A 13,627-nucleotide genomic window follows, 5' to 3' on the forward strand; every position below is an offset into this window, starting at 1 on the left:
TGACCCCTGCTCGCTTCGTTTCTCGACGTCTCACATAGCCAGCTCTTCACGCGGTGTCAGTGTACGCGTGGGCTAGGGAGCTGAGTGGATTCATCCCGAAAGAGGATCCACGCTGGGGCCCTTACGCCTCAGTCCCCCGGTGTCTCGATCTCTCCTCGCAGAAGGAGTTCTTGACGTGGACACAGGATACCACCCTAGAAAGAGGCGATATATACATCCCGCTTTGTTCTTGTGATAAACCTCCTGCAGGAGCATTTCATTGCCACACTCTAAAAACTAGGAAGGGTATCGCAGGAGTGAAGCTGCCGGTTCACTCTTCAAAGCGTCGTTTTACTCTCGCAAAATGTCGAGGAGAGTGAAATGCATTGTTCACTCTGTCACCAAGGAGAGAGTGAAATGTGCTTTTCACTCTCCCCTTCAGAGAGAGAGAGTGAAAAGACTCTTGCGACAATAGAAAAGAGAGACTCTTGCGGCAATAGAAAACAAAACGTAGCGTAATCTTCTGCTTCAACTGTAGGTGGCTGGCCCCTAACATGGCAATGTATCATTCATGCACGCTGAGCAAAGAACACATCGTTTTGCTTCTATGAGAACAGGCCGCCGCAGTTCAAAGGAACGCGTAGCGAGCGCTCTACTTTTTCACTCGGAGTTGCTACACCGCGCGCGCTCAAGATCGCGGAACAACACAGCACCGAAAGATGATCCCTCCGCCGAGCAGCACAGCAGCAGCAAAGGCCAGCCAAGGGAGATCGTATGTCAGCCATCTCGCGTCGCCACGAAAACACGACAGTCGTTCGTCATGCCTTGGATATAGCAGCAAATCCTCCACGGTAAGTGAATTCTAACTTAGGTGCACATTGTCCGTATATGTCATGCTATCGCCAGGAAGTCGTCGCTGCGCTTAGCCGACGCGATTGACAAAGGCCTAGGCATACGCGCTGTGTCTCTCGATGTCAATCGAAAAAGCCAGTCGTCGCGATAACTGCATGTGATTTTATCACTTTGCCGTTGTCCGTAAGAGCTTTAAAGATCGCAAACGCTGCCTGAACTATGGTATGTTCAATAAGACGCCAGGCGAGAGGACGCTTAAAATGGTTCGCTCACCAGCCTGTGATTCCGAGCCTATGCGGAGCGTGATTAGCGTGCGTTTTGTGTGTTTGTATTTATTCAGTTTGGCAGTATACTGTGTACGGAACGCTGTTGAACTAAGGAATCACATAACAGAAGGCGTCATTTTGCTGGCAGCATGCTTTTTTTTATAAATAAACCGCGCGCTTGACGGTGTCTCGCGCAGGGGGAATCTGCGACCACTGAAGTTACGTGCAGCACCAGTGCTAGTTAGAAACTTTGCCGCAGGCATTCAGCTGCATGCTGCAAGAGGTCAGTTGGGCGCGTTATCTTGAACTTACTGAAAACGCATGAGGAATCCATGTTTTATGCTGAAAAAAGTATAAACACCATATAAGCGATCTTGCGCGCGGCAGCTACAAGCGACGCGACGGAGATGGCTGTCGCGTTCGCTCGTCGCCTACAAGTCGTACTCCGTGCGAGCGACGATTTTGAGCGACGCCTCCCCGGTGTTGCCGGCATGAGGGCTGCAGTCACGCGTGACGCGTGCTTTAGTAATTTACGTTGATGTATTTTACTATAAAAAGTAGCATAAAATATTTCCGGAGGTCTTGCAGTACGTTCTTATCCTTGCACGTATAAAAATTGAATCATTTGCTCGTTCCGCGCGACAATCGGTAGTATTTGAGCGATGTATGTACATCCAGTTCCGGCTTCGCGCTATTGGCTTTGGCTAGTCGCTCATAGCACTTCTGGGCGACGAGCGACAATTTCTAGATTTCCAGAACCGAGCCATCTGTTCAAGCGACGGCCCGTTTTGTCGCTCGAAGCCGTCGCTCGTCGCCGTCGCGCACTAAATCGCTCTCACAGTGTTTATCCCTAAGACTGAACTGTTTTTGCTCATGTTGAAATGGTGTGATTATAGGTCTAGTTTTGTCTCCTGTTGCGGTTTTCGTGCACTGTGCCAAACTGAAAGGATGCTTATGTCTACGAACTCGGTGAATTGTCGAGCAGCTAGTTACGCATCGGCATCGAATATAACGGCTGCTGTGTGGAATTACAATTGCAGGGGCGCTTTGCATGCGCTTATTGTTTTGGACATGCCTGTGCATTTGCTAATATGAGTTGGCGTGTCAGAGTTATGTCATATGAACAGCTAAATCAGCCTTCCTCTGGGGGTTACAAGCGTAATGTGTGCATTTTGCTATAGCATGGCAGATCAAGATGTGTTTATCGCTTGAATATTTTTAGTAGAGAAATAAAATATCAAAATAAAATGTTGCTTTAATTCCGTGTTACCACTCTGTCGTACGCAGAACAATAGGTTGGTGTAATAAACTAATAACTGCGGTTTAACTGCAACTTTTACATGCCTACAAGAATCTAAAATGCTAGATTTCAAACTGCAGCAGTAGTCGGGTCTGTCAAAAATGAACTCCACTGCGCACCTCATGCATGAAAATAAGTTCATGCCTTTTAGTAAGCTTAGATGCAGGCCGCAGTGAACTTGTTAGTATTGAAATGTGGGTAAGCTTGCCATAACAAGCCTTGTTGCCCTTTTTTATAGGCACATCCATATATCCATTGAGCTGAAGGACAATATTTTCATCCCTACTGAGCATCATGTTTGCAGCTATAATCCTCAAATTATGGCTTCAGCAGTGGCACAACCAGGGATGGTGCGGGGGGGGGCACACTGTGCACGTGCTTAGGATGTGTCACAAGTGGTGTTTGCGATACACCAGACTCATGACAGAACTATGACGTCTGGAAATGACCAATATTCTATTCATTAGCAGGAGTATTCTAACATTCATGAAAAACAAGGATGAACTGTGGTTTATTTGTTTTTTTGCTTAAATCTAAAAATTGAAGTTAGTTTAGCAGTTGACTGTTGCAGTCATTTGGATGTTTTGCATGCATTTCACTAGGAAGACTAAGAGCTAAGACTTTTTTATTGCCATGGCCTTGACTGTCTTGATGTTGTTTTGCACCATGCCCTTGTGTTGACTTTTGCATACGATATTTTTCAGGCACCCGCTTTATATAACGCAAGAAGGCAGCTGCAGGGACACGAGGATGTGAAAGAGCCAGTGCAGCGCGACTTCACGTAGTGCAGAGGAGCCAATGCCAAAAAATCAAAATACATTGGCATGTTATTTGGACAAGAAAACTAGTATGTGGGTATATTGGGTGTACCATTTGACCAAATGTCAACAAAATCAAGATACAGTATGTTACACGAAGATGAAAATTCTCACGTGCTCCAGGCAGTCATCTTAACATGGTATATTTATGTAATGTCTCTGATTGGAAAGTCAAATCAAGTATGCTCTCTGGAGACAAACACATAGCAGCAAGTGTCATTGAAAAGTTAAAAATGTGTTTTAAGAAAGCTGATTAGTTCTGAGAAGTGACTGCTTTTTGTCTTGCCTCTCAACAGATATATCCATGTGATAAAAAAATAGTGGTACAATGAAATTGCATATTTGCTTAGCAACATGATACCTACTTGCAATGAGCACGGTGCCTGTGTTTACTATAAAAAGCAACAGCCCATGCTTGGTTAGGTTAGGCCCACTACAACATGCAGGCATGGGTGATTGGAGCTTTTTTTTTATTTCTGTGTCGTGAGGTTTATTGACGTGCGTATAGGTGCAGTGGCACGCAGTATGGCTAGTACAAAAAAAGGGGGGGGGGGGCAGATATATGTAGCTCACTGTACACGACACAGGGCAAAGGAAATCCGTGTTCAGCAACTATGTTAAATGCCATGTACGTAAATTTTACAACGCTACTCGTTCGAAGCGCGCACAGGTGCATATTGAAGAAAAGTTTCCAGGGTAGATAATTTAGTTCGTAATTTACACTAATTTTGCTTAACCACGAGACATAATAATTTGAATATACTGCACGGAAACACCTAGAGCGAATTAAATTGTGTGTCAGCTTCGTGTGTTTACATATAGTCTTTCCTATGCATTAGATTTTTTGCGTAATGCATTAACAGTTGACAGCCTATCTTATGATGTGTACTCTGTTTACATTACAGTTGTTTATTAGTTTACTCGTTTGTTTTGCGACTGATGAAATGCCGGCATATATATATTTTCAACATTTGACATAACCCTGTATGTTTTGCAGGGACAACCCAGGACGTGCATTTCTCAGCACCCAGTCAACTGCTAAAAGTGACTCAAACACAGGCCACCAGTAAGTGGACATCAGTTGCAATTTCACATTATGCAGTTGGTGGCTGCCTTGTACGGAGGCTTTTTTTTTTTTAATGAGATGGTGATGTCGTTCTAACGTACACTTTGACCACAAAGGTGCGATCATGTCTCACAGAGGCATATATGGTTGCTATTCTCTGCCAGGGACGTGTTCTCGTGTTCGTGAAGCATTTGTGTTTGGCAGTATTGTCGCCCAATGAGTCGGATATAAACACTAACTCGCCACTGCCGGCAAGTAGTTGCGAGAAACGCATTATGACGCTGTGAAGTTATTTCATTAATTCGAAGGAAAGTTTTGCAGCAGGAAAAAAGGTTGCTATTCCAGGTAAACATGTCTTTTTCTCACAGGTTATTTAGCCAAACTGTGGGTGCATGAAATTCGTGACTTATGAATAGATTTTAATTTATTCTTTAGTAATGCTTCTAAAAGAGACTAGAAATAGTATGTGACTACCTCTGCAATCAGCAGACCATACATTTACAGTCATAAGTGGCAGTTCCATGCAGTCTCGCACTTTATATAACCTTTGCTTTCAGCAACATTGGAACTGGTGGCTGCGTTTTCAGAAGGAGAAGTGCACTTGGCACTGTATATGTATGTGTGAATTCGGTTTTCTTTGTATGTGTCGGCTCACTGACAAACAGTGCAAAAATCTGTTGTACCATGAGCCTGACGACGCCTTCTGCTGCTAGAAATGCGGCACTTTGTATTTTATAGTACTGCATGACATTTAAATCAAAGCTACCACATAAAATGATCAAGAAAACTAACCGCTGTTATAGCTGTTTTCCTCAAAGCACCGATGTTTCAGTAGTATTATCCCTTAGTGAGTGAGAGATTGGGGGCAATTAATCGTGTTAGTGTTTAAGTGGTGTCCTAATTATGTGCATTTGTTCCAACAAAGTTGTCTAGATTACTTTATTGTGTAGTGTAAAGCTTATGAAACCATCAGCAACTAGTGAGTTGCTAACACGCATATGGATTTGTCACTATACAGGTGGAACTCGGCTGTACCACTGCAGTGCTGCGGAAATTGCCTTCACCAGCGGCTTTGCAACAGCTGTTTCGCAGCATGTCGGTATGTGTTAATTTATAATTATGTTGGGATGGGCTAGTATTATGGACCACTGCTACTCTGTATTGTGACAGATCCATATGATAAGGGATGTTATGGGCACAGCGAAAACCTTTGAATTTTTTACTATGGTACATAAACAGGCTCTCCTTTTCGTCACTGGAGCAGGAGAGAAGGGCATGCAGGCACTCCTGAATGTACATATATTTCAAAACATGAGAGAGACATATACACACACACACACACACAATTAAACTAAAGGCAGGGACGTTCCATCTTTCATCTTGAATTGAATTGTGCAGCGCAAAAATACAACACAGACCACAGAGAAGCACACATGTTAACAGGTTTGATACACACGTTAGTTCAACAGATTTGATACTTCAAGTGTGCTATTTTACACAAGGGGGAAGGGAAAGGGGAGAAAATCTGAAAAAAAAGTGGAGTGGAAAAAAAGGAATCGTGCCAAAAAGCATGAGAAGCATCGTGCAGCCAGAATCACCAGCAGGACATCTAAAAAGCACTCTGATAAAATTACATACAGGACAACCTTACGTATAGTTTGTTTCAATCAACTCAGCTCACATGCAGCCATTACTGCAATCAAGTTGTTTCCTTATGTCATATGAGGGAATGATGTGGGCCCAAAAAACTGTTTAGAGCTGAAGGATTATGTTCCATTCTAGCCTCATTGCCTGCTTTTTTATCATATTGTTATCAGCTGCTTATGTTAGGGACAAAAAGTAAGAGTACGAACTGTTTCCCAATTCGCCATTCCACACAACATGTCTTTGTGACTATATGTACATGCAGATGATCCATAATTGAAAAATATTCAGTACAGTAGAATCTCATTACAAGATGCACTTGGTTGTAAGAGACATCTGAAAATGGTTTGGTTGGTTTTCCGATGTTTGCCACGTTAACAATACTGTATACAAGAGACACCTTTGTTACTAAGGATGACTTTTTAAGTATTCACTACTTCGAAGGGACACAACCCAGACACATTCACTTTGTGCACCTTGTGTGCTCCGAAGGGCGTAAAGATCACGCAATCCTTACACAAGTCAATCGCGCATGTCTCTTTTAGCATGAACCAGAAAAGGAGGGAAACGAGGACAGTGCAGGGCAGAAAGTGTCGGCAGTTGAAGCTGACGAGCGTCTAAGAGCAGCTCAAAGGTACTGCGAGCAACAAGGCTTGCAAAGTGAAGTGTTTAAATTCCAGAAGTTGGGAAGGAAGCTAACACAATCTACAGTCACTAAAAAGCTGTGAATGTCTTCTTTAAAGGGCCCCTAAACCACCGAGGTTGAAATTTAGTTGCGGTGTTGCAGTTCTACACAATAAGGCAATGAACAGGTAGCCACGAGAATTTTTCGAAACGGTGCAGTAATAGTGGAGCTACGTGTGTTTGATTATCGAAAAGTAGTCCCCACTCATTTTACTCTTTCATCTGGTACACGCCATATGGACAGTATCGTCTTTTCCTTGCCTAGTACACCTCCAAATGTTACGGGACAGGCCAACACCAACGAGCTCTGTTGCTGTTGCGCTGGCCCGTCGTCCTGCGAGGGGTGGCGCTAATACAACGGAACTGTACGGTGACTCGTGTTGAAGAGCCTCATAGGGAGACCCTTCTGTTGGCGTTTCTGTTCTTTGCCCCCATTGGCTGCCCACAATGGCATCGCGCGCAACACGACGAGGAAGAAGGAGTGTGTGTATTTGCTTGCAGGCCTTGCCGGCAGTCGTACACTTTCGTTCGACCAATCGACAGCACCGGAAACTGGTGACATCATCAGAGACAGCCTGGTGACGTCAGGACAAACTGGGGGGTGCAGGATAGGTCCAGAGAGGCGCACGGGGTCATTTTCTTCATATTGTGGTGCTCCGGCAGTGCTACGCACTCTGGCATTTGGCTTCGTCGATCGTGACGGCATTCTGATTTCGATGCGCGTGTTTACTTGAAATGTTCAAAAAATGTCGAGAAGTGGTTTAGGGGCCCTTTAAGCCACCCTGAGCATTTATTCCTTCAGATATATCAAAACATACTTTAGTGATGATGCATAATAAAGTGATATAGTCTGGCTCCTCAGTGTCTCAAAATTTTTGGTTTCGAGAGACATGTTTCCCGTGCCTCTTGAATATCTTCTGATGAGGCTTTACTGTAATATACACAAACAATTGTGTAACTCCTCCTGCAAGTATTATTCATTAAGCCCGGTCACTTATGTGCAAAGCTTGTGATTAAGTCTTGATGTCCGTACTTTTTAGAGCTACGTTTATTAATTCATGCTGTTCTTATTGGTTCTTTGATGCAGGAGACAATGCCTACGAAATTATTGGCCCTGATCATGAGAGCCCTCAAGGGGCAAACAACATCTCTGTTGCAGAAGTGAGCCCGATACCACTTGGAAGTTACCATGACAGATGACACGGCAGCAATAGATACAGAGACTGCCACGTCTACTGCAGCTGCAACAGTGTACGAGGCAAGCAGCAGTGCGTCAGCATCAGCAGCAGTGTCAGAAGGAACCACACCTGGCCTGGTAGAGCAACATGTGTGCTATCACTGACTTTTTTTGTAGTGGATACAACTCATTTGCTCAACATACAAAAGCTTTTCACCACGACTGTGAGCCAGTGTTATTGTGCAGCAAGTGCAAGACTAAGTTAGGTTTTATAACACAGTACAAGCATCACTTTAATATATGCAAATGCAAACATATTACAGTTGTTGCCTCCCCAGCCAGCCCACATAGTGACAACAATGTGGAACACATGGTGGGACACACCTCTCCCCCATTACAAGATAGTAGAGACTGTCAGTGTTGTTGCTAGATTGACTGGTCTTTGTAGGCAACTAGAAGGACAACACAGGTGTCATAAAATTGTTGTTGATGTTGTTGAAGAGGTAAAAAAGAAGTTTGATGCAGCTGAAGTGCCAACTGATATTGAGCAAATCAAAAGCAACCACCTGAGAAAGCAACACTATCGAAATTTGGGTATCTATGTGCCGCCAACTCTGGTAAGAATGGCATAGGACAGAAGTGTGATGAAAATCACACAGACACTGCTGTTGCATCACTGGCCACAGTGAGCAGCGACTTGTAGGGCAAGAGAGTCAACTGAAACTAACATTATGATATCATTCTCCCATGTGACCACTTTTCAAGTTATTTTGCAAAATACAGCTCAACCTCCAGAAACGAGACTGCAACTTGTCTGTAAAAAAGCTTTCACAAAAAATTATTCATAACACTATTAACATAGCAGTATCTTTTTTTTTTTGTGTGTCGGTTCGAGGTTCCCGGCTGTCCATTAATGCAAAAATTGAGGAAAAAAAGAACATGTGTCGTACTTACACCTTTTTAACAAGTACGAGGGGGACAGAACTTTTCTAGTCATGCATCTTCATCATACTATCAAGTTTTTAAATGCCTTTTATAATTATTATTACCAGTTATATCTGAGGGCATTGTATGCATGTAGCAGGTGTAAAATCGGGTCAGTTGGATCAGATGCCTTATCTGCAAGCGAGCCCTATATTCAGGAAATTTGAATTAAAATAGTTACGTTAGAGACGCAGTCTTTCAGCACTTTATTGCCTGTGGTTTAAGCATTGCTCAATACTTTTGTGGGTGGCAATTTCAACCGGCACAGCACTGCGCTTTGCCACAGTCACATTTGTCTTCCAAGCGGTGTTTACCATTTGTGTTGATCTGTTTGTGTATGCATAGAGCAAGTTTTAAATTTATATTTTTCTGCATTCTTGTGCTTGCACTAAGCTTGTATAAGGCAGTTACAAAATGTGCGTCACTATAACAAACTGTTCTGTTGAGATTACACTTGCAAATAATCTTGTTCAGATGGCCGCACTTCTATGCGGGTGCACCGCTAGCTTTGTGTATGTTCTCATGTTTGTATAAAGCTTATATAAGCTAGTTAGAAAATGTATGTCACTAAGCATTGTGATATTCTTTAAAGAACTGCTTGGTTGGTTTTACACTTGTGAATTAGTATTGAGGCGGTGGTATTCCCATGTATGCCCACTGCTAGCTTTCTGTGTCCTCACGTGTTTGTATTAAGTTTCTACAAGGGAGTTACAGCATGTACGTCACTAAGCGCTGTGATATTTTTTAAAGAACTGCTTTGTTGGTTTTACACCTGTGAGTAATAGTACTCGGGTGGCACTAGTCATGTGTAGGTACACAGGGACCATTTGTATACATTATGCTCATCTAAAGCAGTTACAAAGTGTATGTCACTAATTACTGTGATATTTGTTGAATTGCTGTGATGGTTTTACACATGTGAATAATAGTGGTCAGGACACAGTACTTGCGGTGTATAGTTGAATTTATACACTGCCAAGACATGGGCTGTATACGTACCAAAAGAAATGTATGTCATTATATTGTTGTGATTATTACTGTTTGGATTTTATTAAACTGTAATAAAATTGTTTCTTGTATCTATTGAGGTATGGCAATTTGTCATGCAACCAAACTGAGGACCTGAACTTGTGCATACAAATAAACAGCTAATTAAAGAGTATACTGCTCATATTCTGCTAAACCAGTTTAACAAATCTTGTACTACAATGCTGGAAAAATGACAGAGCTGACTCGGATGTACAGAAAAAGTTCTGCACTGGCTGAAGGACTGCCCCACAATGGAGTTCGTAATGTTGCGTTTATTGGAGTAGAACAGAAAGTGCACTTCTATTAAAAATGCGACAGTCGGTGCAGAAACAAGGCAGACGAGCGGATGTGGCACATTTTTTTCAGGGCCCTCCATGCCTACTACTGCATTTCTAGTCTTCCTGTGCTCTGCGTATAAGCCCCTGTTCAGCCAAGGTTTTTACTCCGTGACAGTTGTTCTACTGGGTTTGTAGCAATATTGAAGAAAAAAATTCAATGGTTTTCAAGGACTTTCGAGGCCCCGACACAGTAACTTCAAGGACCTCGTGCAATGTGTGTAGTAGTTTGGACAGGCAATAACTTGTTCAAGAACACGGTTAACTTTAATGCAAACAAAAGAAAACAAAACAAATCGCATTTCAGTGATTTCAAACATTTGAAAGACTGCTAATTTGCCTTTCACCGCCCACCACTAAACGCACACAAGGAAGCATTTCAAGAAAGCGCTCAAATTTTTTCTGCAATAGCACAATTAACTACTTGGACCTGCAACATTTGCAGTTTTTGAATACTGTTTGGTTTGGTTTGACAGTGTACGTGATGTCATCTGTTGCCTCAGCTTTTTTCACCATCAAATAAGCAATAGTCATTTCTAATTTCTTTTTATTGTGTCTGTCGCTCTCAATTTACTCTTCACGGCTTCTCTTCGGATGCCTCAACTGTTGAGCTTCCTGCTTCTGCTCCTCCAAGCACATTTGTCGCCGGTTCCATGTGCATAAAACTGGTATCTGCAGCTCCTTTGTAATTTCAACTTTAAGGATGTCGCTTTCTTTCTATTACCTTCAGAGACAATTTTCTGTGACATGCGAAAGAGTGTCACAGAAGGGAAAAAAAGCGCTTGGCAATGTCTGCTAAGTCTAGCCAAGTGTACAGGACTTTGCAGTACTTCTAAAAATTCAAGGGTTTTCAACGCCTTGAAAATGGCATTTTAGAAATAAAGGATTTTCAAGGATCGCTACAAACCCTGGATTCTAGCACCTAAATTTTACAAGCTTATTTTGGCATGGAGTTAGGAAATTCATGCTTTCTAGCTAACGCTGCACTATCTCTGTACAGTGAAGCCACGAGAGCGCAACTATTTTGGAGTAAAGAAAAATACTGAAAGCTTTTAATACCACTCTTCTTTTTTTCTATGGAGCTTCGTATTGCCTAGTTAAGTTTACGAATGTGCCTGGTTTTGGCGGGCGTTTCTTCGACATTTTCTGGAAGAAGCAGATGTCTAGCCCCCGTATTCAGAAATGTATCTTAATACAAAGCTCATGCTTGACTTGATATAAACGACGCCTGGTGCGAACGTCCCCCAAGACGCTCACTGCCTTTCTTTTGGTGCGTTCACGACTTGCGTCGTTTAGATCAAGTCAAGCATGGGTTTCAATTTATGATGCATTTCTGCATATGGGGGTAAGCGTGCACAATTCCGGGCAACGCACTGTGCCATTGACACTGAGAGAAAATGGGGAAAACAGAGTTAACCACTTATGCTCCTAAACTTTCGCGTACCTGTGGTGTGCGTGAATCGTGGAAGAAGAAACAGCGCAAACACAAGGACGAAAAAAAGCATCAACCACACCAGCGCTTCGTGGTGTGGCATGTTTTTGCGTCGTCCTTGTGTTGCGCTGTTTCTTCTAAAATGCTCAACCAACTAGCCGGCAAGTCCATCCTGTGCATATATAAATTGAACACACGCATGAGTGTAGATGGTCTTCGAAGCTTTTAGAACGAGCACTGCCACAGGATACGAGCAGTGCACGCGTAACAAGTGGACACATTAGTCATTTAAACATGCGTGCCAATGCATTTGACGCGGCTATCGGCATAAGCAGTCTCCAAATGCTGGAATGCATGCGCTTCAAAACGCTAACGATCCGCTGCTCATGCAGGACAACAGCTCACAGCGGACTGAACCAAACTCTAAACTAATGCACTTGGCAGCGTGAGGCACGTCGAAATGCCTGGTACTGGCGTCGCAGTTGCTCACCAGTATACGCGTGAATTAAATTCACATACGTGGATGGTTGGCGCAATACTTTGTATCCGCGTATTTTGGAGAACATGGACTGAAGAAGCACTCGATCATGAGCTGAACGGCACATTTGTTATTTTCCTGCGGTGACGACAAGCCGTGAATAGTTCTCACGTTGTCGTCTACGTTGTCTTCCTTCGTTAGTCGTAGCAAGGAATGGAAATGATGCAAACGCACACGTATTCCAGTACACAACAGCACAGCACACTGCAGAGAAACCCCACCCACCACAGCCGATTCATCAAATACGTTTGGTATATATATAAGCTCTAAAAGAACACGACTGGGCGTGGCGGCGCTGTGGTGTAATGGTTATGATGTGTGTTTTGAATTGTACAAATGTGAGTGTACGCGGGTTCGAATCCACATGATGTATAGAGCATTGTGATTCTTGATAAGTATGTGATTCCCTTGGCAATTGTATTCTAATTAGATTGTGTGACTCCTGATTGTGAAATTTGCGAAGATATTTGCAGATTAAGTGTTAATTCGCTTTTTTTTCTCCTCAGTGGCGTTCGTGACGCATAGGCCGCTTCAGAGCAGTCACGCCTCACGGTAGGCAGCAAATAGCCAGGAAAAAATGACTTTAAACTCCTGCATAACTTTGCTCACGCCTATTCTGAAGGCCGCTTGGCATCGGGCCTGTGTCTCTGAGGAGCCGCCTAGGGAACAGTATATCAGCGGCCCTAATTTGATCTGATTTCCTGCCTGCATGCGTGACCAGGACTTGGCTAAGAGGGTATTGGGAAGAGTACTAGCACTCTGCTCTGAAGGAGTACAAGCACTCTGTTTGGGGGAGTAGAAGTACTCGGTCTGGCGGTGTACTATTAACCCTGTGGGGAGAGTATTACCACTCTGCGGAAGAGTACTAGCACTCCCTGTGGGAAGAGTATTATCACTCTGCGGAAGAGTACTAGCAATCCCTTGCGGTGGAGTAACAAAACTCTGTCAGGAGGAGTGGACCTACTCTCTCTCAAAGAGGGTCGATCTACTCTCGAAAAGAGAGTGAAATATGGGACAAGCAGCTACTCCCTCAAAGAGAGTGCCCGGCACTCCCTTAGTTTTTAGAGTGCACGCAGGAAACCCCCTCTCGGGTATACTGACAGACGCTGAATAACACACGAAACTATCTCGTCTATACGTTTCTATGTGCGCAAGAAGACGCTCTGGAAGTCCCGAAGGTGGGGACGTTGTGGGGCTGCATGGGTATTGGATGTCGGGCATATGCATTCCTCACGAAGGCTTCGATAGTATACCAGCCAACGGCTCCTTTGCAAAGCTTGAACTGGAACGTTGATTTATGAGCAAGAGGAGAAGGTCAAAAGGAAAGACAAATATGTGCGATGCGTTCCCGATTTCCACGACTGTATATACCTGGAAGCGGTTCTCTGTGTTTGGAAACCCTTTCACGCAAGCTTGTATTTGATGAAGTTCAGGATAATGCAGAGTTACAGGCTCTTACTTTCTTTTTCTTCTTTTTTTTTGACAACGAAAGCCATTCCGCGTCCCCAAGAGGCTGAGCGACC

General features: G+C 43.5%; 1 protein-coding gene across 2 annotated transcripts; it reads left to right on the forward strand.

Moving 5' to 3' along the window:
* Positions 1 to 2,946: 2,946 nt before the first annotated feature.
* LOC140216096 (uncharacterized) lies at positions 2,947 to 9,932 on the forward strand. Of its 2 annotated transcripts, none has more exons than XM_072286402.1 (4): positions 2,947 to 3,244; positions 4,213 to 4,281; positions 5,300 to 5,380; positions 7,697 to 9,932. In XM_072286402.1, exons 1-4 carry the CDS (start codon positions 3,196 to 3,198, stop codon positions 7,807 to 7,809), a joined length of 312 nt encoding a protein of 103 aa, XP_072142503.1. In that variant the 5' UTR covers positions 2,947 to 3,195; the 3' UTR covers positions 7,810 to 9,932. The 2 variants fall into 2 exon arrangements, 1 of the variants encoding a protein (XP_072142503.1); XR_011892753.1 differs by having other exon boundaries at positions 2,996 to 3,248.
* Positions 9,933 to 13,627: the final 3,695 nt, after the last annotated feature.

Source organism: Dermacentor andersoni, chromosome 2 (assembly GCF_023375885.2).
Source record: "Dermacentor andersoni chromosome 2, qqDerAnde1_hic_scaffold, whole genome shotgun sequence".
Classification (NCBI taxonomy): domain Eukaryota; kingdom Metazoa; phylum Arthropoda; class Arachnida; order Ixodida; family Ixodidae; genus Dermacentor; species Dermacentor andersoni.

Bases quoted from the DNA above. Each gene is read 5' to 3' on its own strand.
- LOC140216096 (XM_072286402.1), top strand. From the start codon at position 3,196: ATGCCAAAAAATCAAAATACATTGGCATGTTATTTGGACAAGAAAACT. The intron at 3,245-4,212 runs GTATGTGGGTAT...TATGTTTTGCAG, and splicing joins TTATTTGGACAAGAAAACTA to GGACAACCCAGGACGTGCAT. The intron at 4,282-5,299 runs GTAAGTGGACAT...GTCACTATACAG, and splicing joins GACTCAAACACAGGCCACCA to GTGGAACTCGGCTGTACCAC.